The sequence below is a fragment of the Mercenaria mercenaria genome, chromosome 19, assembly GCF_021730395.1.
Source record: "Mercenaria mercenaria strain notata chromosome 19, MADL_Memer_1, whole genome shotgun sequence".
NCBI lineage: Eukaryota > Metazoa > Mollusca > Bivalvia > Venerida > Veneridae > Mercenaria > Mercenaria mercenaria.
The window spans coordinates 41,297,926-41,322,576 of NC_069379.1; the positions used below are offsets into that span (position 1 = coordinate 41,297,926).

Consider the following 24,651-nt stretch of genomic DNA (forward strand, 5'->3'; position numbering starts at 1 on the left):
ATTTCAAATAAGTCCTATAAGTACTTACTGATATAAATCCATTTTGATTACAATCAGGGGAGGTAATCAGATATAAAATAACTCTGGAACCTACGACTGGATCTGATCTGTCATGGAATCTAAGACTTATTGTTGTTGAAGATATTTTGGAAGTTTGTATCAAATAAAACCATAAATGAAGTCTCTATATGGCTGCAAAAGACAAAATAGCCAATTCTGGACCTTTAAGGGGCCATAACTCTGAAACCCATGATGGAATCTGGCCAGTTCAAGAAAGGAACCAAGATCTTGTGGTGATACAAGTTGTGTGCAAGTTTGGTTAAAATCAAATCATAAATGAAGCTGCTATTGTGCAGACAAGGTCAAAATAGCTAATATTGGCCCTTTCAGGGGCCATAACTCTGAAACCCATTAAGGGATCTGGCCGGTTCAAGAAAGGAACCAAGATCTTATGGTGACACAAGTTTTGTGCAAGTTTGATTAAATTCAAATCATAAATGAAGCTGCTATTGTGCAGACAAGGTCAAAATAGCTAATTCTGGCCCTTTCAGGGGCCATCACTCTGTAACCCATAAAGAAATCTCACCAGTTCAAGAAAGGAACCAAGATCTTATGCTGATACAAGTTGTGTGCAAGTTTGGTTAAAATAAAATCATAAATAAAGCTACTATTGTGCAGACAAGGTCAAAATAGCTATTTCTGGCCCTTTCAGGGGCCATAACTCTGGAACCCATAATGGGATCTGGCCAGTTCAAGAAAGGAACCGAGATGTTATGGTGATACAAGTTGTGTGCAAGTTTGGTTAAAATAAAATCATAAATGAAACCACTATCGTGCAGACAAGTAATTGTTGACGCACGGACGGACGCACGGACAGACTGACGACGGACGAAGGGTGATCACAAAAGCTCACCCTGTCACTATGTGACAGGTGAGCTAAAAACAAGAAAGTAGGTCAGTAGGTTAAGGTGACAGTCAAGTGACATCAAATTACTTAAGGTCATCCGGTAGTTACAATTAAACAGTCTTGGAAATAGGATCAGATGATTTTTTAAGTATTTTTCCTATATAACTTACATAATACCTAAGTGACCCCAGGGCGGGGCTCTTTTAACCCCCGGGGCATAATTTGAACAAGTTTTGTAGAGGACTACTAGAAAATGCATCATACTAAATATCAAAAGCCTAGGTCATATGGTTTCAGACAAAAAGATTTTTAAAGCTTTTTCCTATATAAGTCTATATAAAACTTGGCACCCCCAGGGCAGGACCTCTTTTTACCCTAGGGGAATAATTTGAACAATCTTGGTAGAGGACCATTAGATAATGTTATATACCAAATATCGAAGTCCTAGGCCATGTGCTTCGTACAAGAAGATTTTCAAAGTTTTCCCTATATAAGTCTATATAAACCATATGACCCCCGGGGTGGGGCCATATTTGACCCTAGGGGGGATAATTTGAACAATCTTAGTAGAGGACCATTAGATGATGCTACATACCAAATATCAAAGCCCTAGGTCATGTGGTTTTGGGACAAGAAGATTTTCAAAGTTTCCTTATATAAGTCTATATAAACCATGTTACCCCGGGGTAGGGCCAAACTTGACCCCGGGGGATAATTTGAACAATTTTGGTAGAGGACCACTAGATGATGCTACACACCAGATATCAAAACCCTAGGCCCTGTGGTTTTGGACAAGAAGTTTTTTAAAGTTTTTCCTTTCGGTTGCCATGGTAACCAGAGTTCTGCATGGAATTAAATTTTTTGAATAATTTTGAAAGGGGACCACCCAAGGATCATTGCTGTGAAGTTTGGTGTAATTCTGCCCAGTAGTTTTCAAGAAGAAGATTTTTTTTAGGAAATGTTGACGGACGGATGACGCACAACACACGACGGACATCGAGCGGTCACAAAAGCTCAGCATGAGCCTTTGGCTCAGGTGAGCTAAAAACAAGAAAGTAGGTCAATGTCATAGTCAAGTGACATCATATTACTTTGGGTCATCAGGTAATTATAATTAAACAGTCTTGGAAATAGGATCAGATGATTTTTTAAGTATTTTTCCTATATAACTCACATAATAACTAAGTGACCCCAGGGCGGGCCTCTTTAAACCCCAGGGGCATAATCTGAATAATTTTGGTAGAGGACTACTAGACAATGCATCATACCAAATATCAAAAGCCTAGGTTGTATGGTTTCAGACAAGAAGATTTTCAAAGCTTTTTCCTATATAAGTCTATATAAAACTTGGGACCCCCAGGCAGGGCCTCTTTTCACCCAAGGGGTACAATTTAAACAATTTTGGTTGAGGACCATACGACAATGCTACAAAGCAAATATCAAAGGTCTAAGAGTTGTGGTTTCAGACAAGAAGATTTTTAAACTTTTTTTCCTATATAAGCCTATGTAAAACTTGGGACCCCCGGGGTGGGGCCATTTGACCCTAGGAGGATAATTTTAAAAATCTTGGTAGAGGACCACTAGATGATGCGACATATCAAATATCAAAGCCCTAAGCCATGTGGTTTTGTACAAGAAGATTTTTAAAGTTTTCCCTATATAACTCTATATAAACCATGTGAACCCCGGGGCAGGGCCATATTTGATCCTAGGAGGATAATTTGCACAATCTTGGTAGAGGACCACTAGATGATGCTACATACCAAATATCAAAGCCCTAGGCCTTGTGGTTTTGTACAAAAAGATTTTCAAAGTTTTCCCTATATAGTCTATATAAACCATGTGACCCCCAGGGCGGGGCCATATTTGACACTATGGGGATAATTTGAACAATTTTGGTAGAGGACCACTAGATGATGCTACACACCAGATACCAAAGCCGCCCTGTGGTTTTGGACAAGAAGATTTTTAAAGTTTTTCCTTTCAGTTGCATTGGCAACCAGAGTTCTGCATGGAATTCAATTCTTTGAACAATTTTGAAAGGGGGCCACCCAAGGATCATTCCTGTGAAGTTTGGTGTAATTCTGCCCAGTGGTTTTCAAGAAGATGATTTTTTTAGGAAATGTTGACGGACGAACGACGCACAACGGACAAAGAGCGGTCACAATAGCTCACCATGAGCCTTTGGCTCAGGTGAGCTAAAAACAGCAAAATTCTCAAGTGTTTCTGTAACAGAAAGTTTGTCAGTAATTAAGTTTTAAAGCCTTCTTAAGAAATATAGCATTTATTTAAAGATATCTAAAAAAAAAAAAAAAAAAAAATGTGTTGTTGTTGAACGATCTGGAGGCATGCTGCTTTAAAAGCTTGTATCTTGTATATATATCACTGTCAACACCTCATTCCTGATGAAATCCATCAACATAAGGGTATGTTAGAAGAGACGCCAGTTTCCCTTCTAAATGCCAAGCACCATCCAAGGGAGCTACTGGTACCATTTTTCACGTCTTTGGTATGACACAGAAGAGGATTGAACCCACAACCTTGCGTACTTGAAGTGGACGCTCCAGGGTTTTCCCGGACGCAGGTTTTCTGCGTCCCTGACGCGCTTTGACTGCTTTGAACTCGCATTTTGTAGTGCCTCTGCGTCCACTGGACCCGCAAAATCGGTCACGAAACTCCTTTGCACTGAAGCCTCCTTTGCGCAGATACCCACGTAAAATGCGCAGTTTTTTTTACCACCGGGACCATCCCCGAATCGTGGGTGCTCATTATACACAGGTATAGACGATTTTCCAACTTCAAAACAAGTTTTGTTACCGATGTTCGCCATTTTGGTAAAGGGAAACTACTCTCCGCGCTAACTGACACCGCTAAAATCTAAGATTGCCGTTACGTTCCGTAAAAGATCGAATGGTTTATTTTTCTATTAAACAAAATTAATTTCATATAAATTTAAAGTATTTTGATGAAAAAATATTAATAAATCACAAAAATTATTATACTAATTAAGGATCGAGTATTATCTTTAACTGAGATCAAACTGTGAACAACATAACTGACACGAGGTGACACTTAATTGCCGGTAATTACTGGCTAGTTGATCATAACAAAAAGACTGTCACACCTTTTGTTATCAGTCTGGATTGAGAAGCTCATGCCATTTTGAAAGATACCATTCCGAAATATTGAATCAGCTGCTATCTAAATTAAAAAGATACAAGTTCATTCGGTTTTAGGATAATTTTTTTTAGTAATAATGTCCATTTTCAAGATCAATAATTTGTGGACCCCCAAAAATTATTAGGGACCCTTAAATTAGCAGCCATGGGAGTCCATGGACTCCCAAATAAAAATCCCGAGGGAAAACCCTGACGCTCTTCCATTACGCTACCAAGGCGGCTATCTACTAGACTTGAGTATTCTCTTCCTAATCTACATCCAGTGACAAGATTCCTTATCTTGTATACTGTGCTCTAAAAATAACAATAGAACAATTTCATTTGAAACACTCATAAAAGTTTAAAAAGCGTGTTTCAAACCTTTACATCTGGCATAGACAATGTGGACACATCGTAGAAAACTGGATCTGCAGCTTCTACTTGGCAAATGTATCCAGTAGTCTACAGGGGTGTAAAATGAAATACTGACAAATGTGTGATTAGCTCATTAACCTTTACCCTGCCAAATTTCCAAACTGGACTGGTCCATCATTCATTCTGGCAAGTACAATTTATTATTCAAAGGTGTATTCACTGAAAATTTAGTGATTCAAAAGCAAACAACGCAGACCATGATCAGCCTGCGCGGATCTTGGTCTGCACTGGTCGCAAAGGCAAAATCATGTGCCTCCAGCAGACTAAAGGTAAAACATCGCAAAGATCTGCTTTGCTATGCCTTCGGTTTAGCGTCATATTTCAAAAGTATTTCATTTTTGTAACAACGTTATCAAGTTAACCTAACCAGTTATCATAGGTTCTGTACCAGTACTAACTCCATAAATAATTTCGTCTCTCCCAACATGAACTAGAGGCAGAGTATGAATGATTTCAGACACTATATCTTTTATCAATCATCATGAAGAACATACGCCTTACCAGGGTACCCAACTAGTGACTGTAATCTGTAGTTAAGTGCTTAGCTAATAAGGTGGGCTGACTAAAAGATTGAAACTATTTCTGTAAGAACTGAAATTACCAAAAATGCAGCACAACTTACAATAAATTCTCTTGAAGGACCTTGTAAAATAATTCATTTGTAATTCTGGTAACTTACTGAAACCATACATTACAATGCACATTCTCTCGCCTGAAAACCTGTCCAATTTGTTGTCTGTTGCAATTTTCATTTAAATCGCATGTTTCTCTAGCTAAAAATTACACACAAAAAATTAAACTAAAAGTCAAGTGTATAGTTGCTTTACATACCGCATGACAGGCAAGTCATATTGAAGCTTTATTAACCTTTATTTCTTCTGTTTCTTGTATTATCCACAATTTTTCTTCTATACCTTTTTGTGTCGATTCACTGAAAAATCCACCTCACTTTATATTGTCAACTAGTCTAAAGTGTAAATTCCACATAAACTAACAACCTTTCTGTAAAATTTTCACTTCCTCAGATTTTTGTAACGTATGTTGCTTTGAGTGGTTATGCAGGCCGGGACAAGTGCAATTTGACAAATAAACACAAAGATTGCAAATGTCACGACCTAAACTTCCACATTTCTATCATGCGAACCATCCCAAGTTTCCATCTGGTGAACCAACCTAACTCCCAAGTTTCCATCTTATGTACTGACCTTACTCCGATCTTGTGAACTGACCTAAAATTACACCTTATTTTGTGAACCGACCTAACTTTCACCTTTCCATCTTGTTTCTTCTGACCTAAACTTCCACCTTTCCATCTTATTTACTGACCTAAACTTCGACCTATTCATCTTGTGAACCGTCCTGAACCTTCACCTGTCCATCTTGTGTATCAACCTATATTTTTAATCTTATGTATTCACTGAAACTTCCAACTTTTCATCTGCAGCACTGTCGTAAACATTGAAGCAAATTAATTTCATTTTCCTGTAAAGATTTCAAAGTTTTCCCTTTCAACCATAAAATTGCCCATTTCGTTTCTTTGCTGGATTCTAAATCAGTCTTTCAGTTACATACAACAGCTAGTTTAACTAAGTTTAAAACACAATCTGTGCTCCTGGATCAAGTCCCAGTATTCCCAGGTTCTCTGCAGATTGCTGACAACTTCACAACGTCAATCAATGGTAGAGGGTAAATAAAATGTTATGCAGTCTTCTATCTCCCACAACAGAAAATATGAACCTAACCCAGGATTCAACCAGGGCTACAAGCCCCTAAAATGAAGTACTGTGTTCTGCCTATCAAACTTGTCAGCTCAACAAAGAAGCCATTCAAAGCTATTCAGTACTTCTTAGAGGTATACAGTGAGACACATCACTGTGCACTCAGAAAAAATGCAATCATCATTGTAGCTTTGTAATTTCTTCATCATTTGACAACAAAAACAATTTACGTTTTTCCTAGGCTTGCATTTCGTACATACATTTTACTGCATGTTGTATAATAAAGTTGCAACACCAACTTTATAATGTAAGACATCAAAGCAAATTTCAACAGCATCTCCCTTCTTCAGATTTTTTTTTCTTATTTCTACAGTAAACTCGTTTCCATGGATTCTTGGCTCTAAGGCACTTTCTTGCTGCTATGTTAACAACACTAGGCAGGCCGGGACAAGTGCAATTTGAACTCTATAAAATGAGGAACAATTTGCATCCGTCCCACCCGACCAGTGCTGCCTTTTCTATAGGTTCCTTTACCCAACCGACCAGTGCTGCCTGTTCTTGAGGTTCCTTTACCCAACAGACCAGTGCTGCCTTCTTTCAGAGTTCCTTTACCCAACCAACGAGTGCTGCCTTCTCTCAGAGTTCCTTTACCCAACCGACTAGAGCTGCCTTCTCTCAGAGTTCCTTTACCCAACCGACCAGTGCTGCCTTCTCTAAGAGTTCCTTTACCCAACCGACCAGTGCTGCCTGTTCTTGAGTTTCCTTTACCCAACCGACCAGTGCTGCCTTCTCTAAGAGTTCCTTTACCCAACAGACCAGTGCTGCCTGTTCTTGAGTTTCCTTTACCCAACCGACCAGTGCTGCCTTCTCTCCTAGTTCCTTTACCCAACCAACGAGTGCTGCCTTCTCTCAGAGTTCCTTTACCCAACCGACCAGAGCTGCCTTCTCTCAGAGTTCCTTTACCCAACTGACCAGTGCTGCCTGTTCTCTGGGTTCCTCAACTGCACCATTTATGATTTCTCATCATCTGAAAGTTTTCAACTGTTGACCCAAGCTCCTGGTGTACCATGTATTTTACATTCTTGGTATGAAGCTTAGAATTCACGGCCCCCATTTCTGTGATCAGAATCTAGATGCCTTCCTTGCTCCTCCTAGCTTGTTCTTAAAAAGCATATTTGCCATTAACATGATGCAACACAGAAATTACTGTACAATGCTCATTGGCATATTTTCAACAGTTTTTGTTAGTATTTTACTGCTTGCAAATAGTTTAATACTCGCTCCAATAAAAGCTGTTCCAAGAACCATTCACATCCAAAATTGTCGCTTGTTCATAGGCTTCCTCCCTATTGCCCAGTAATATTCTAGAAAGTTAAAAGAAGCACTGGTTCCCCACCTGCTGCTCATCTAGCCACAGTAAGGCCGGGACAAGTGCAATTGGACCAGATCTAACCAGAATGCACAAGGCCAGACCTAACTGTAGACCAGTTGTATGGAGAACCCTCCAGAAAAGTGTTTTTCTGTCTTGCAGCATGATGTGGAAAAACTGATGTATCAGATCCATCCATCCTTGCGTTTCTGTAGATTGAGAGGGCAGGCCAGGATGTCCATCCACAGGTTGCTGTGGACTGAGAGGGCAAGCTGGGATGTCCATCCAAAGGTTGCTGTGGATTGTGAGGGCAGGCCGGGACAAGTGCAATTTGACAAGTTAGGAACAAAAGTTGCACAAGGCACGACCTTACCGCACAAAACAGTGAATGTTATACCTGAAAGAAACAGCTACTTACCTTCGCACTGCTACTGACAAGACCTTTGATTATCAAATACATATTTTTGATCATTAATTTGACAAGTGCAGATTCATTCGTAGGAAAAAATGATCAGCTTTGCTTTGAAAATAATTAAATTACCCTACTAAAGTCACAAAAATATTTTTTTTGCAGAACCTATATGTATTTCTCAACATCACTCTTAACAGGGTAGGCAACCCACACTGACATTTTTTATATGCACACCCAGACAAGAAGAACTTCCAATTCAGACAACAGTTTACCCATATTTACCTTATTACTTAATGGATTTTCTTAAGATACGACGGCAAAATGCGTGTTTACTTTTTTCATCCACTTGGCCTAACTGCCTTTTCTTGTAAAGACTGTATAGGTATTAGGGTTACTGCCTGGATTTTGTTTAATATGGCCTGGCTTTGCTAAATTATAGCTGGGTACACTTTTTAGTCATTTATCGTAATAAGCAAATTATTCATTTAAATTATAAGAATGATATGAAACAGCTTGCACATAAACACCTTACATTTTGAAATGGTGCTTGAGAAAGCACTGAGAATTGTTGGCAGACCCTTAGTGCAGGGGAAAGCACTCAATCTGTCCTGTCTTGGACACACTGTATCTTTTGAAAATCCATCAAGAGACAAGCTTAATTTAAGCAAACTGATACCTGAATATGAACATTTTCTCTGTGCGTATGGTACCCGCAAGTCATGTGGGAGTGCCCATCCTGTCTAATAAATTGTTGTAATTCTAGAATGAAGACAAATTTACTAAAATATTATTCAACGGTTGAACCCAACCTGAGAACAGTATTACAAATATACTACCTGATCACTTCACATCTATACACCAACTATTTCCTATTTCCACCACAATGAAAAGCAACTGTCACATTCTTTTATCTGAAAATAATCATTGGCAATCTATTACAAATCATGTCAGAAAAAGGGCCATTATTAAAACCCAATGCCAACAAGGAAGAAACATAACCCAATGATTACAATTTTCAAAGGTAACTTTGTTTAAAAGACTTATCTGCAACTTGAAACCTTATTACTAAATACGTGCCTATTAAATTCTTCTGGCTTAAAGATGCAAAATTCTCAAAATTTAGCATCTTGAATATATATACAGATTCATGTTTACAGTTTATATAACAATATAACCATTCACTACTGTATAATTTTGATGGTACCTTGAAGAAGTCAAGAGGAAATACTTCAATTTACCAAAGATTAGGCTAAGATAAATCATCATTCGTTTATAAAGTATCTTCTTTTCTGACGACTTTGATCAAGGCTTAAAACTGACAAATTCTTGTGTGTGTTTTTTTTTCTTTTTTCTTAATCCATGTTTTTTTACGTGTGTGTGTGTTGTTTTTTTTTAAATAAAAGCTAGTCTTTTCCAGATTTTTTTTTATATTCAGTATAATCTATGTCACATTATCAGAAAAAAGCAGGCCTAAATTTGCAGTTAACCCTTTCAAAAACTCAAAAATATATTACAGACCTGGGATTTCACTAACAAGTCTGAAGCCTGAAAATCTACAATATTCTTTTTCCATAGAGTGATTTAGGAAATATTGGCACTCTAAACCCTGAAATCAGGCCCAGTCCTGAAAAATCCCAGGCCTGATATATTGACCAAAATTAAACTTACACAATTTACTGAACATTTTCTCCTTCAAAATTTTATCAGTAATTCTTGTTACCAGGATATTCTAAACACTGATTACCAATCTTAAGTGCTTTAAGATTAAAGTTTTGTTTTGTCACTATTTGGTATCTAATCGCTTTTATCTTTCTCGAGTGGTAAAAAACAATTTCTCATGGACTACATATTTTATGGATTTTTTGAAATTTGTTTTAATTAAATAAGGACTATTTGAGCAGTCATTAAAATAAAAGCTGCATGAATAAGACTGGGCAATGTTAACAAGAGTGCAGTGCTGTCACTAGGCTGCTAACCCAGGTCTTAGTGTCATATTTTCAGTTCAAACTATTTAAGAGGAGTAGATTCTTCAAGTGCTAAGCTTATGTTGCCATGACAACTACATTTTCGTGGTACAAGTATCAAAGAAGCATTTCTTTAAAGCTATATGACACTGGCTTTGCAGATTCTGACATCCTGCCAAGGGAATGCAACAGCAGGACATTTCATCTTTACAGAGGCTGATATTTGACCACAAAGTTATTTTTCCTAATTCTAAATTGTGACAAACGAACTACCTATAATGTAAGACAAAATTTTTCAATTTTTGTTTAGTCATGGTAAGAAAGTAGTGCACTCATGTAGGATTAGGAAAATACTTAATTTCTTCCTGTATCAGTAATATTTTGAAAGAAGATGCTTTTCTGAAAAGAGCAATTATCACACATGATTTTCCCAATTAAAAGGCCAGAACCTCTTCCCAATTACCTGACAAAAAGCCCTGAATTGCAAAGATGACGGACAAAGACAGATCACAATACAGAACTCATAAAAATTTAGCCTTTTGAAGAGGTAAGCTTAAGAAATCTTCATTGATTTTATTTTCTAAAACATAATTACGTAAGCAGGCATCCTAAAATGATTTTCTTGTTTTCGACAGTCAATTCACAGCCTTTTAGCACCTAGATATGCAAGGCACTTGTCATGCTATTTACAGAACATGAAGACAAACAGGGGAAGGAATCTTCTACAAGAGCTCTCCATGTATCATACTTTACATCAAAACAACTGTGAAGCATAAAACACTCGAAAAAAAAGACAGCTACTTGAAGGGTGTGCAAGATTACTCTCTTACTGGTGCATACCGCCTCAACAGTCGAATGTCAGCGTCCACTTGAAGTGTGGGAGGTCTGAAGTTAAATCCCACCCTCATCATACCGAAGATGTGAAAAATAGTACTGGTAGCTCCATTACTTAACACTAAGTCTTGTACAAGGGGGTAAAATAGAGACCAAGTATCTATTCTTTGATACCAAGTTTGTCGTACAAGAGCTTTGTAGCTCATGTTGTATTTTGATTATACTTGATGTAAGATAAAACTAACCTTTACTTTTACCTGAATTCAATAGTTCAGAAAACTCAATTTCTTGTGAGTTCACTACAAGTGGCAGAAACTACTGCACATCAATCACAGGTGGTTTAGTTAGTTCAAGTATCACAAAAAGGTCCAACCCATTGGCAAATCACACTCAAATTGACTAATAGCTCTCTTCTTAGTCAACTAACTCATTTCCATGACAACTACTATCAAAAGAAATTACCCTGGGCCTATTTGATGTTAAACCCAACAAAGACCAATATTTGCTCTTTATGAAGAGCAGAATTATTTATCAACCTACCTGTGATTTGTCAATTACCTTTATGACAGGTCTTGTCTACACAAGGTCATGCATAATTATTATTTTACTTGTGTCCACTGGCAAATAAGGCTAAACCTTTTATTTTGTTGGGTTATTCAACTTATGTTTTAAAGGTAATTTATAATGTTAAACTTTGCATTAGTAAAAAATTTCTAAGAAATACTTACCTACTTGTTAAAAAGTAAATAGCAAATTTGAAACTAGTCCAAGTGCCTTTGTAGTATTTTAACCCTTAGCCTGCTAATTCTCAAAAATGGATTGGTCTATCATTAATTTGGACAAAACTATTATTCATAGAGATGTTCACTAGAAATTTACTTACAGAATAGCAAACAGTGGAGATCAACTTGGTCTGCACTGGTCGCAAAGGCAGAATCACTTGCTGTCAGCAGGCTTAAGGCTGCTTCATAAAATACCATGCTTGCAATCTGCAAGTACAGATCTTAGACTGTAATTCTGAAGCTACCTCCATCAATGCTGTAAGTATTTATCAGGTGTTATGTAGTACTTGTAAATTAATCTACCTCAATGTCTTGCTGTTAGTAACTCTTTCGCATGTAAATAGCCAACAATTTCCTCCTCTTATTCTGGTGTGTTTTTTCCGTTGATTTGGTAATGGGGCTGGGAAAAATATGTCCTACAACATCAAAATTGTGATTTGTTAAAAAAGTATTTTATATGATATCAAAATTTTGCATTTCAGAAAATGATGGTCAATAAATGAATAAAGTTAGTACATTTTACAAGGGGGAGGACAGGGGATCCATACCATTTGCTGTTGCAATTGGGGCTTAAATTCTCCTTCAAATCCGCTTGAAAAGGGGAAAAAACATCACTGTATTCAGAGATGGGGAAAATAAAAGAATCAAATCTTCAGAGAACATGCCCTCTCCCAGGATTCAAACCTACCAGATCCCCAGATAGGAGGTCTTGTACCCTATACAAAACTATTTGGTCAGACTAACCCTACTTGAAGTTAACTGGGCATTCTATTTACTTACTCCTTTATAAAAATAACAAGAGCTGTCGGAGGACAGCAACGCTCGACTATTCAACAGCCTTGTCGACTGAATGAATACGAAAGTCGAAAAAGGGGCATAATTTAAAAAAAGCAAAATAGGGTTATGGAACCTGCATAGTGCTTATCAGCTCATGACAGTGGACAAGTGTGTGAAGTTTCAATCCATTCCCATTAGAGGGTACTGAGATACCAGCCTACATATAAGAATTTAACCCAAAACTCCTAAGTTTAAAAAGGTGCATAATTTTGTAAAATGCAAAGTTGAGTTATTGACCCTTTGCACTGCATGTCATATCATGACAGTGAACAAGTGTGTGAAGTTTCAATCCTTTCCCATTAGTGGATACTGAGATACCAGCTTACATACAAAACCTTAACCAAAAAATTCTAAGTCGAAAAAGGGGCATAATTTTGTAAAAAAGCAAAATAGAGTTATGGAACCTGCTTTGTGCATGTCAGATCATGACAGTGAACAAGTGTGTGAAGTTTCAATCCATTCCAATTAGTGAGTACTGAGATACCAGCTTACATACAAAACCTTAACCAAAAAAATTCTAAGTCGAAAAAGGGGCATAATTTTGTAAAAAAGCAAAATAGAGTTATGGACCTGTGCAATGTAAGTCAGTTTATCACAGTGAATAAGTGTGTGAAGTTTCAATCCATTCCCACAAGTGGTTACTGAGATACCAGCTTACATACAAAACCTTAACCAAAAATTTCTAAGTCGAAAAAGGGGCATAATTTTGTAAAAAAGCAAAATAGAGTTATGGGACCTGTGCAGTGTAAGTCAGTTTATCACAGTGAATAAGTGTGTGAAGTTTCAATCCATTCCCACGTTTCAATCCATTCCCACAAGTGGTTACTGAGATACCAGCTTACATACAAAACCTTAACCAAAAATTTCTAAGTCGAAAAAGGGGCATAATTTTGTAAAAAAGCAGAATAGAATTATGGGACCTGTGCAATGTAAGTCAGTTTATCACAGTGAATAAGTGTGTGAAGTTTCAATCCATTCCCACATGTGGTTGCTGAGATACCAGCTTACATACAAAACTTAACCAAATCGGGACGCGGACGCCGACGCATGGGCGAGTCCAATAGCTCTACTATTCTATGAATAGTCGAGCTAAAAACTTTGAGCATGAACACTGCATAACATTACTTTTTTCTACTTCATCAGTTTTCAATTTTTATGAATAGAATTTATTATTCAGGGGAATTAACAAAGGTCAAAAGACTGCTTCAATCTACTCACCTAATCAATGAAAATCTCTATATGTTATGCTAAATTACTATTTGCCCATGAAATTCCATGTTCAAAGGTAGAGACACACCAATGAATCACATGTCATGATTAGGTTTTAGTGGATAATTCAAAGGTAAATTACACTGATAAATCCTAAACCCTATTTACACTGAAGCTGAATCTGTCTTCCTAATTCCCATCAACCAAACATATTTCAATATTTTTCATTCCAGTAAAAAACAAATACAGGGACCCATGACAGAGTGGTTAAGGTTGCATCTATATAGAACCCTTTGCCCCTAACTGCTGTGGGTTCAAAACCTCGCTTGGAGTGAGGAAGCTTTTAAGCCAACTGAAAAAGATTGGTGGTTCTACCGAAGTGTTTGCCAATGTATAAAGTAGTGCCTGTAGGGGCAATAACGTCGTTCTCTGCTTTCAAAAGCTGAAATGACCTATAGCAGTGTTGGTGTGATGTTAAAACTCAACAACAAACAAAAACCTACTCAAAAACCAAGTATAACGAACGAATTTAAGATGCAACTACTTTCAGATTACCTGCTTGTAGAAACAATGTTAAAATGTAAAATGCGTAACATTCTCAGTTTATATCTCCACTTCCACTCACCTTAATGGCTATAATCTCCTCTATCTTCGGGCTCTGAAGTACTCTAGCAAAGTTCTACATCTTCACATCGTAACACAATCTGCAATAAACTATGCGACATTACTTTACAACACATACACACGTGCAGATAAATGCATTCGAACTACCACAAAATTCTTTTGTTTCTATAAAATATGACAGCCATATTTTATCCCCCTCTTATCTATTCAAACACTCCAAATAGTGACCTAAATTTTGATTTGACCTTCTCTAGTCTTCATTTTAAATCTTCACTGTTCTCAATGAATAGAAATGGGTAACTAAATTGAAAGTATGAAACAGAATTCTGTCAAATTATTAATTAAAGAATCTGGCCTAGTTATTAATGATGTTTTTCCTTTCTTTTTCAAAGAAAGCACTCTTTTTAAAGTTTACTATGAAACATATTTCATTGTGATTCTTCAATCCTGTAAAATTTCTCAAGGGTTCACTGACTTCTTTAGACAGGTCCCCTTCAAGGATCTGCTTTCCACTGCAAAGAGCCACTAAATTTCCCAACCTGTATAATGTTAATACCACTCACTTTAACACACTGTGTTTTCACGACACGAAAATTTCCATTCCGACTCGTGTCGGGTCCGTTCCAAAAAAAAAGGTTGAAGAAAGCTGTTATGATTTAGTCCAAACACAAATTTTGTTTTAAAAAGTTTCGAATGATGTACATTTTTAATTTATTTTGTTTTAAAAAGTTTCGAATGATGTACATTTTTAATTTATTTGATTAAGATTTATCAATCACTGATTCAAATTTCCTCATTAAACATAATCTCCTATTAACCCTTACCTTGCTAAATTTCTAGAATGAACCTGTCCATCTTTCAATTTGGACAGTACCATTAACTGTTAAAAAGTCTAATCAAGATCTACACTGGTCACAAAGGCAGTATCAATAGTGTCCAGCATGATAAGGGTTAACAATATAAAGCTGGTTCCTATCTTCTCTATGTAATCAATTCCTGGTCATTTCAAGATTTAGTATTAAAATGCTGGTACCGGTATCTTTATAAATTTGCTGGGATTAAAAAGAGTTAATCATAAACCCAGACTTATGTACAAAATGTAGATAAAAGTTGGTTTCTCTCAGAAGCTCCTTAAGGGGGTCAATGTGACGATTATGTATTTAGGGATTAAAACCTAAATCCTAATCCTGCAGTTTTATTTCAACCTGCTTTCAACAAGTTTAAAATGGGTTCATACACTCTCTTTTTTAGTCTCCATTTAACTGTATTCTGAGATCATATACCCTTAGACACAGATTCATTTACACATTAAATTTTGCAAATTATTTCAAGTACAAAACCATGAAATACCAAAATTGAGTAAATGGCCATTCTATACAGAAAACTCGAGACTTCTTTTAACCAAAATGAATTATGTGCAGCATTTATATTTCATATTTAAAACGAATTATTATTTCGAGATTTAATGTAAAACTGAAGGCAATATAATGTTAAAATCCATGTACCCATTCCTTCTTCAAATAATTACGCATATTTTTTTTTTCTAACGGGACAAAACACGATAACAAAATACAATCAAGGTTACAGTTCAAATATTTCCACTGAGCGATTCGACACAATAAAAATTAATACCATTCTGTATAAAGTCAAAAAGAAATCGGACACTAATTATCATGCATATTTTTTTTGTATCATTCCCATCACAATTTCAAAAAGGTACAACTTATATCTGATCTTTTACCCCAAACAAATCTATTAGGCACAAATATTTAGCATTGTGATACAATTGTAACATTTTACGCTACACGGAACAAATCGTAACTGCTATTAAATTCAATCAATTGGAAATATCTGTCATAAATTAACAGCGTAACCTTTTCAACAGAACAATTTTTTCAATTGTATTGATTATATATCAAAAAAGAAAAAAAAAAAGCCCTGTCGGGCTAATTTAAAATGATCTTTCCATCGAGTCTACTTCATTTTTTTCAGTTCTGACAGTATTACAACGAAATTTTTTATGTATTTTTTTTTTTTAATAAAATATTAAAATTTCCTGATTTAAACACTTGGATCCGGATTTTGCAAAATAATGCTCCAACTTACACACAAAGAACGTGTTACAGATTATATGATCAAACTGCAAGTATTTTACCAAAGTCCCATACGACTTTCAATTGATCAAATCATTGTCACCTAAGAGCTTAATGCAAATAATATTAAACTGGATTTTATATGACGGTGTCAAGGTTTTTTGTATACTGCACAATGGAAACTATGTCTTGCAAACATCATTAGATCTTTAAGGTGAAGATTTTCAAATAAATGTTACTGCAACGAAATTATATACATAAACCAGAGCTATCTCTGAATGTGATTAATAGTCCATGAAGCTGCTTGGATTAAGGGATGGAGTTTGAACCTAGTGAACCTGGGTCCCACAGAGAAAACCCTGCATGTCGTCTTGATGAGGTTAATAATTGATGCCAATTTTATTCTTTCCAGTGGTTTAGAAGATATAGGGTAGACCAGTGTGACATTGACCTCCTCGGACCTAGTAAGCCTAGTGGCGTACTCTGCATGTCGACAAAGTTAACAAGTGATGCTAGTTTCACGAAAGTCTTGCCTGCAGTTTAGATTTTCTGCTTTCACAATAAAGCTAAGTACTAACCGTACGGTCTCCGAGGGAACAAACCTTGACCTACAATCAAGGTCATGTGCTTGGCAAATTTTCATGATGAGGTAAATAACAAATAATGCTAGTAAAGTTTTAAGAAAATCTTTCCAGCTGCTTAGAAGATGGAGAGCAATCACAGAATAAGGTTATTTAACTTCTGAGATTGTGACCTTGTCTTCCCCATATTTCAGTTCCTGCACTAAATATTTGAACATTTACACAACACAAACTGAACTGGTTCTTGCATGTAAAATACAAGAGTACTTCTACTGTACTGAAATGAATACGCACATCAAAATGCATAAAGTTGTATTGTACACAATAGTCAACTTTTTGAATACTATTATATTAAGACTACATTTTGAATTCAATTATAATATGTAACAATGCCTTACATTCATACGAGTTTATTGAACCCATTTATTTGCAGAACTCCCCCATTCATAAATAGTGCAAAGAATTCAACTTACTTCAAATAAAAAGGTATATAAAATATCCATTAAAAATTCAACATAAACACACAGCGGTAAAACTGCGAATTCAATAAAAACTGAACAGTATACAACACTGATCAATGACTTTTCAGGGTACTTTATGAAAAACTATTTTTCATTCAAAGAAGGGTTAAAGAGATAGTGGGCAGTCCCAGCTGAATGCAAGGATATATATTTTTTTTTTGGTTTACAAAATCAATATAGGTCACATGATGACTTTTCAGATTTCCTTGGAGGAGGACGACATCGGGTGCCCGTCTGGATGGCTTCCTCTTGTGAAGAATTCTATGCCACAAGTGAGGCTCAAAACGACACTGGTGGGGGGCATTGAAGTCAACAACTGTAACCATGCAACCACAGATGCCACTTAGAATTTTCTTTGAAAAAGTATGCCTATGGTACATTTGTTATCTACCGAACAGTTTAACCATACCTAGACTTTCCAGGCAAAACCCAAGATGCCGTAACCTTCCTTTTCTATAAGCAACTGAATGGAGCCCTTACGTGGTTGGGACTATACTCTTAACTGTCAGTAACAGAAATTCAAGGTTTTTATCAAATCAAATGAAAATTTGATTGAAATTTTCGGAATTCATGAGGTTTTTGTCAGTTCAGATAAAACATTTTGTTACCTAGGAAACTACTCAATGCATGGTAGTTTGTTCAAGTGTCTGGTATCTAGTAAGATACCTTGTATAAAGTTATCAGAGCTGCTCAAATTTGCTAGACATGTTAAGCAGCTCTGCAAATTTTGCAAACTTGCCACACAATAGCACAAGAAAAGAGAAATATATAAAGGAACAATGTTGGACATTTTCTACTGGGAATTTTTAGAAATAATTAGTTTTATGTGGTAGAAACATACACCTTTAATCTTCATTTGGTACCTTAAAAACATTCTTTAAGGTAGCTGCTCACTTTTAACTTTAATCAACATAGCCTTTTTTTGTTTACATGTGAAACAATGCTAGTCATGGAAAAACGTCAAAATTTAAGTTAAGCTCATTTTTAAGAGAACTATGCCATATTAAATTATGGGGCGTTGACCTTCACACAGGACTTTTGAATTTCCCACGACGAGCAGAGAAATAATTCCTTATTGATTTCTTGCTCTTCCAGACACTGAACTTCGACAAAAACGATTTCAAAGGGTTTGTGCATGGTCTAGTAACCAGATAGAGCAGTTATGCAGATATATGGATTAAATTACACCATAATGTGTGGACTTATGACTATACACCTTACCAAGGAAAACGCTAACTTCGAGTACCCTGCTTTACTGTTTTAATACAAGGTTGATAACAAACCATTCCAAGTTTGCGTGAAATACAGGATGGAATGAGTACTCGTCTTTTTTTAAATTTTGTGTAGTGTTAAGAGCCGGTACTATAACTGCGACAGGGTTGTGTCCTTCATATTCTTGACACTTAGTAGGCTAAAGGTTAAGTCATAACCACACAATTTATGCTGACCACAATAATGGCAACTTTTATGCCGCAGTGGTAGTGTAATGCACCAATTTCCACTTAGCCTTGTGGCATTATTATTAGCACCAATGGGCACCTGAGAGACCCGTTTGCCTCTTACAAACCGGCTGTATAGTATTTTCCTCGCACAAAAATTAAATATAGCCACAATTATAGTGCCAAACTAAATGTTGTTTCTCTCTGGGCAACTGTAAGCCCTGATATAAACTGAAAATCAACGAAGTACAATCTTTACAAACCTGGTGAACTTGCAGGACAATGTTAGCCTTAGCTTCTGTGTCACTACACTTTAACTGCTCAACCTGGAAAAAATACGAGGCGTGTTAAACAGTGACAATATCGTGAAAAAAGCAAAAAAAAATCTATTTTCAAAGCAAGTCTTGAAACTTCTAAACTTTGCGAATTACAGGTCTAGTTTCAGGGCAAGTCTCAAGAACGTTTCTGAACTTTTCGACTGAAAAGTCTAGTTCCCAATTTTTGAAGCATAGATCTCTGTTTTCTTAGAACTGAAAATGTAACAGGCAGCAATCAACAATTTAACTTTTCCACAATTTTACTTTAGTCAAAATAAGGCCATCCACAGATAAGCAAATTAGAGACAATGACTTAATAAATCACAGACATTTTGGATCTTCACATTTTATTTCCTGCTGGATTTTCTGCATGTTGAAAATGCATCTACACTGCATTCCTTATCAAAAACATTATTGTACGAAACATGCGCAACTAAATCATGCCCCTCTGAACTTGGGACTTGATATTAAAATACATTACACAAAAGATAGCTGGTTTTCACAGATTTTTTAACATTCATTTAACATCTAAAAGAGGCCACTGTGTGATATAATACAGCTCAGTGTTAAGGAGTGAAAAAGTCAATTGAAATCAAATATTGAATTTCAATGCAGAAATTTAAAACATCAGCCAACTGTAAAATAACCTATCTCACTACACTGAATGGGGGAAGCTGACTCATTCTACCGTTTTAAGTAAGGTGTGAAAACCACAAATTCTCTTATTTGTAATTGAAGAAGAAACATTCCTAGTGGCGGATATACTTAAATGTGTTAAGAACTGCAAGACAATTTAATAAAATTTGCTTAACTTCTGCATTACGAACCAAAATTAAAAGTTTAAAGAACACGTATATTATAAACTTAAATCAAGGGTTTAAGAAATGAACAGTAATTTTATTTTTTCTCTCTTCCTTTAAAGTTTTATAGGCATTATTTACATAGGTTAATAAATATTTCAGCACTATTCTTTTTTCTAGTTTTGTGCAAGCAAATCAGTGTTTTCTTTCAATTTTGAAAAGCACAACCAACACCAACTTTTAAGGCAGAATTACATCCAAACGGGCTAAAAAAGGGGAAACAAAAGTGAACTCTTCATCTTTACAGTCAAGAGTTTGTAAAGTACTCCTCTATCTTTTCTTTGCATAAAAAGATCATATAAATAGCAAACAAAACTTATCTTACCCATGTCAAGTTAATTATAACTTCCATTCCTTATTAACAAATTTCTCTCAATATATATGACCGATTTTACTAAGATCAAATTCTACATTTTTTCTGTCAAATGGACTGTAAACTACTCCTTTTGTCAAACACTGTCTGCCAATTAACTCAACAATTTTCCGCTAAGATCACTTTCAAAAACTTCACACTTTTCTTCCAATATCACTGTTCAATATCACAGGTAAATATTTTTCTGGTACACTTAAACAGAGTATAAAATCCATTTGTCATCTTCCAAAACTTACTTCACATTTTAAAAACAAATTTCAAATATTCAAACTTCACACAGTAAAAATACCCAATTTTTTTTCTCCAATTTAGATGACAATAACGGAAACGACTTCTCGAAAGAGTTCACAAGAACAAAGATTGTGTTGATATATTTTTGGCGGTCTTAAGCTGTCTTCGTCAACCATGTGGGCTTAGTTAGGTCTTCAATGTTAAATTCTCTACAGTTCTGTGAAAGAGTCGTTCAATACGAGGGTTTTTATGTCCTATCATTGAAGGGATTATCTCTACCAAACAAATAACGGGCAATGTTATAATAGGCCGAGTATTTATTACAGTCGGTAATTTTTCGTGTATATACCTGTACACAAGGTAAATACTCCCATTATAAAGTTGAATAAAATTATATTTCTTTCAAATTCACCAGAAGTTTTTTTTATCTCTTTTGAACAGCATTTTTCCTATTCCGAGGTTGAAAATTTTCCTTGTATTTAATTTTAATCTGCATTAGTATTTTGTCCTTTATTTGCTATTCTGCAAAAAAAATAGATGTGTAAATAATTTAAATTATAATTTAGAGTATTCATGTAATTTAATATTTGAACTAACCACAATAAATTAAGGAAAGAAGACTTGAATATTAAACAGTCCCCTCTCCTTAGGATAAAAACTTCAGTTCTAGTTGGTTCTAAGTCTAATCTACAGGTAGCAGGAAATCTGTTTACCACCTTTTCTCCCCTATTTTTCCTGTTCTATAAAGAATGTTTGTTTGTTTGTTTTGGGTTTAATGCCGTTTTTCAACAGTATTTCAGACATATAACAGCGGGCAGTTAACCTAACCAGTGTTCCTGGATTCTGTACCAGTACAAACCTGTTCTCCGCAAGTAACTGCCAACTTCCCCACATGAATCAGAGGTGGAGGACTAATGATTTCAGATACAATGTCGTTTATCAAATAGTCACGGAGAATATACGCCCCACCCGAGGATCGAACTCATGACTCCATGATCTGTAGACCGACGCTCAATCTGACTGAAGTACTTGATCTTCTAAACGAAGATCTAAGAACGACCCATTCACATATGTCTTCTGTATATTTTGGATTTCCAGTATTGATATTTTTATTTTAACCAATCAGACGACTTGTTCGAATGTCAAAGAGTAAGAAAAATGTGCAGTCAGTTCAGGGCTCGAACCCGGGACCCCTTGCTTAATTACAAAGCAAGTGGCCTACCGGCTGAGCTAACCGGCTATCTGACACATTACGACATAAGAATTGTAAATATCGTAAGTCAAGGCTACAGGTAGACTTGCAAAATGTTGTAGTTAAGCTCTGATTGGCTAGCGAAAGGGTCGTCAGAACGAGGCTACGTATAGGTCGTTCTCAGATCCTATGCGTAGCGTAATAGGAGATGTACTTTAGTCAGACTGACCGATGCTCTACCTACTGAGCTAAGCGCTCAGGCTATAAAGAATGTAACAAGGAAGTAAGAACAGGGAGTATTTGTTTCATTTTAACCTTTAGCCTGCTGTCGGCAATTGATACTGCCTTTGCAACAAGACTTAGTGCAGATCAAAGTCAGCCTGCACAGATTATGGTCTGCACTGTTCGCTATTCAGTCAGTAAATTTCAGTGAACACCCATTGGAAATATAACTGGTAATGCCTAAATGGAATGATAGGCCAGTCCATTTTAGAAATTTAGCAGGGTAAATGTTAAGAGCATGGTATTTAACATATCCAGGATACTTGCCCAATATTATTATATATTATAGTATTTCTCACTTTGCCCCTTTCTGGTTCAAAAATGGATATCTGTGACAAATGAGCTCTATCAGGTTTAATATAAATGTACACATAAAATATTGGTCCTTCAAAATAATTAGTCAGTATTGTAAATTTTCTTGTTTAAACGTGAAACAGGAACTTCTTTTTGGGTTTACTGCCTTGAGTGTTTTAAAAAAAAAAAAAAAAAAAAAAAAAATCTCATTATTTTAAACTTTAGTTGCAGTCACAAGTAAGACCTGGACAATACATTTCTAGTCATTCGGAATCATGGAATCCATCATTCAATAAGCATCTATAAGCAGAGTTTAGTTTAGCCTAAGCTTGCTTTAGAGGTGAGTGAATTCATCACTTCTCAAGACTACTATTCGACTGCTTGGGGTGTGGGGTGGCAGGAAGGGAGGGGGAAAGGTTCTTCTAAGTATGCTTATAAGGCATCAACTACAAATTATAGTCAATTGGCAAAAATTTCAGTAACAGCAGACTTATAGATAGAAACTTCAAATATTTATTTATACAGAAAAAACAAAGCACTTATGCAATTTCTAACCTCATTTTTTTTTTTTTTTTGAAAACTCATGTTAAACCTTACTTTGCTGCAAATAGACCTGTTTAAACATGTAAAACAATGCCACCATGTCATGAAGATTTCAGATACCTGTACAAGTGATATCTTAAAATCTCCAATATATAATACTTTATAATTTGTTTTGGGATAATAAAGATATTCTACAAAATCAATGATTGAACATCAATAAGATAACTGCTCAAAATTTGAGAACCAAACACGTGAAATTTGAACCGTACTTCTTTCTAGTAAATACTTTACTTTAGCCCATTTTTCCCCATTCTATAAACAATTATGTCAATTTGTTGAACAGCTAAATAATGATAAAGAAATCATGGTTTGGTTTGATGATGGGTAAATGCAATTCCTGTCTAGATTTAAAAGTCAACTTAATATGGATTTGCTATAAGTACAAAACCTTTTTCTCCACAAGTGACCAACAAACTTCACATTAAATGTAGTGGTGGCTAAGCAAGTCCTGAGAGTATTTATATATTCTTAGCTTTGTAGCGAGAAATTTGCACAAGTGCTGCAGCCAAAATATTGCATGACTTTAGGACAATATTTTCTGCTAAAGACTTCCAAACGTTTTTCGTTGCACTGCTAATAATCTTTGCAAAACATTGTTAGACATCTGCTTTTACTAATATTAAATAATGATAAAAATTTAAGGTATAGCTGCAAACAATGCCGTTAATTACTTTTGAAAGCAACAACTTGCATGAAAATCATCAGATATTGTAACTCTCAAATAAAGTATAACAATTTACTTTCAAAATTAACTACTTCTACTTTCCCAGCTAAACTACTTGTCAATGATCAAGAACTACAAAAAGTTTTCTATTCAGAACTTCTTAGAGGACTGAAGAATTTCAACATAATAAATTCAGTCCAGAATATTCATCCTCATAGAAAGTAACTGTTAGTTTCAGGATGGTTCAATAGCATATTCATAGGAGGAAGAGCCCTTCTGGTTTAATGCCTGGTCCAAGGATCCTCTAATTTAGAACTTAACTTGCTACAGGAAAAGTAGTTGGGGACTTCAGACCACAATAGAATGGGGGAAATTCCCTGCCCCCAGTCCTTAATGACTTAGTATGACTTGTGTCTTTGGTAGCCTTCATCCAGACCTGATGCTAAATCCATTTCAATCAAACATACTTCCAAAAGTTGCCAGCATCTTGGTTATATCTATCAAAGTTCTGAGGACAAAAACGTTTCTATTCAGAACTTCTTAGAGGACTGAAGAATTTCAACACAACAAATTCAGTCCAGAATATTTCATCCTCATAGAAAGTAATGTTCACAGTTTCAGGCTTGTTCAATTTTATGTATTAATAATGCGGATGGAGGGAGAATGATGTTCTGGACAAGTATGGCTTTTACTTTGGCTGCCATCTGTCAGATTTAACACTAAATCTGCAAGGAAACTCATGTATAACAACTTACTTTCATAATTAACTACTTTCCCAGCTAAACTCATCAATGTTCAAGAACTACAAAAAGTTTTCTATTCAGAACTTCTTAGAGGACTGAAGAATTTCAACATCATAAATTCAGTCCAGAATATTCATCCTCATAGGAAATAACTAATGTTAGTTACAAGATGGTTCAATAGCATATTCATGGGAGGCAGAGCCCTTCTG

General features: G+C 35.8%; 1 protein-coding gene and 3 non-coding genes across 4 annotated transcripts in view; all 4 read right to left on the reverse strand.

The window, feature by feature from the left end:
• LOC128551041 (fibrinogen alpha chain-like) overlaps window positions 1-24,651 on the reverse strand; it is a 79,110-nt gene that overhangs the window by 30,965 nt on the left and 23,494 nt on the right. The window contains exons 3-5 of the mRNA XM_053531323.1: window positions 19,147-19,209; window positions 6,718-7,206; window positions 4,275-4,380 (exon numbers count right to left, since the gene is read on the reverse strand). Coding sequence (XP_053387298.1) covers window positions 4,275-4,380; window positions 6,718-7,206; window positions 19,147-19,209 — 658 coding nt within the window. The remainder of the gene's footprint in view (window positions 1-4,274; window positions 4,381-6,717; window positions 7,207-19,146; window positions 19,210-24,651) is intronic.
• On the reverse strand, window positions 23,846-23,915 carry LOC123543200 (small nucleolar RNA SNORD61). The gene has a single exon (XR_006684908.2). It is a non-coding gene; the product is annotated as a small nucleolar RNA SNORD61 (small nucleolar RNA).
• On the reverse strand, window positions 24,226-24,296 carry LOC128551333 (small nucleolar RNA SNORD61). The gene has a single exon (XR_008368766.1). It is a non-coding gene; the product is annotated as a small nucleolar RNA SNORD61 (small nucleolar RNA).
• Window positions 24,516-24,585, reverse strand: LOC123543201 (small nucleolar RNA SNORD61). Its single transcript, XR_006684909.2, has one exon. It is a non-coding gene; the product is annotated as a small nucleolar RNA SNORD61 (small nucleolar RNA).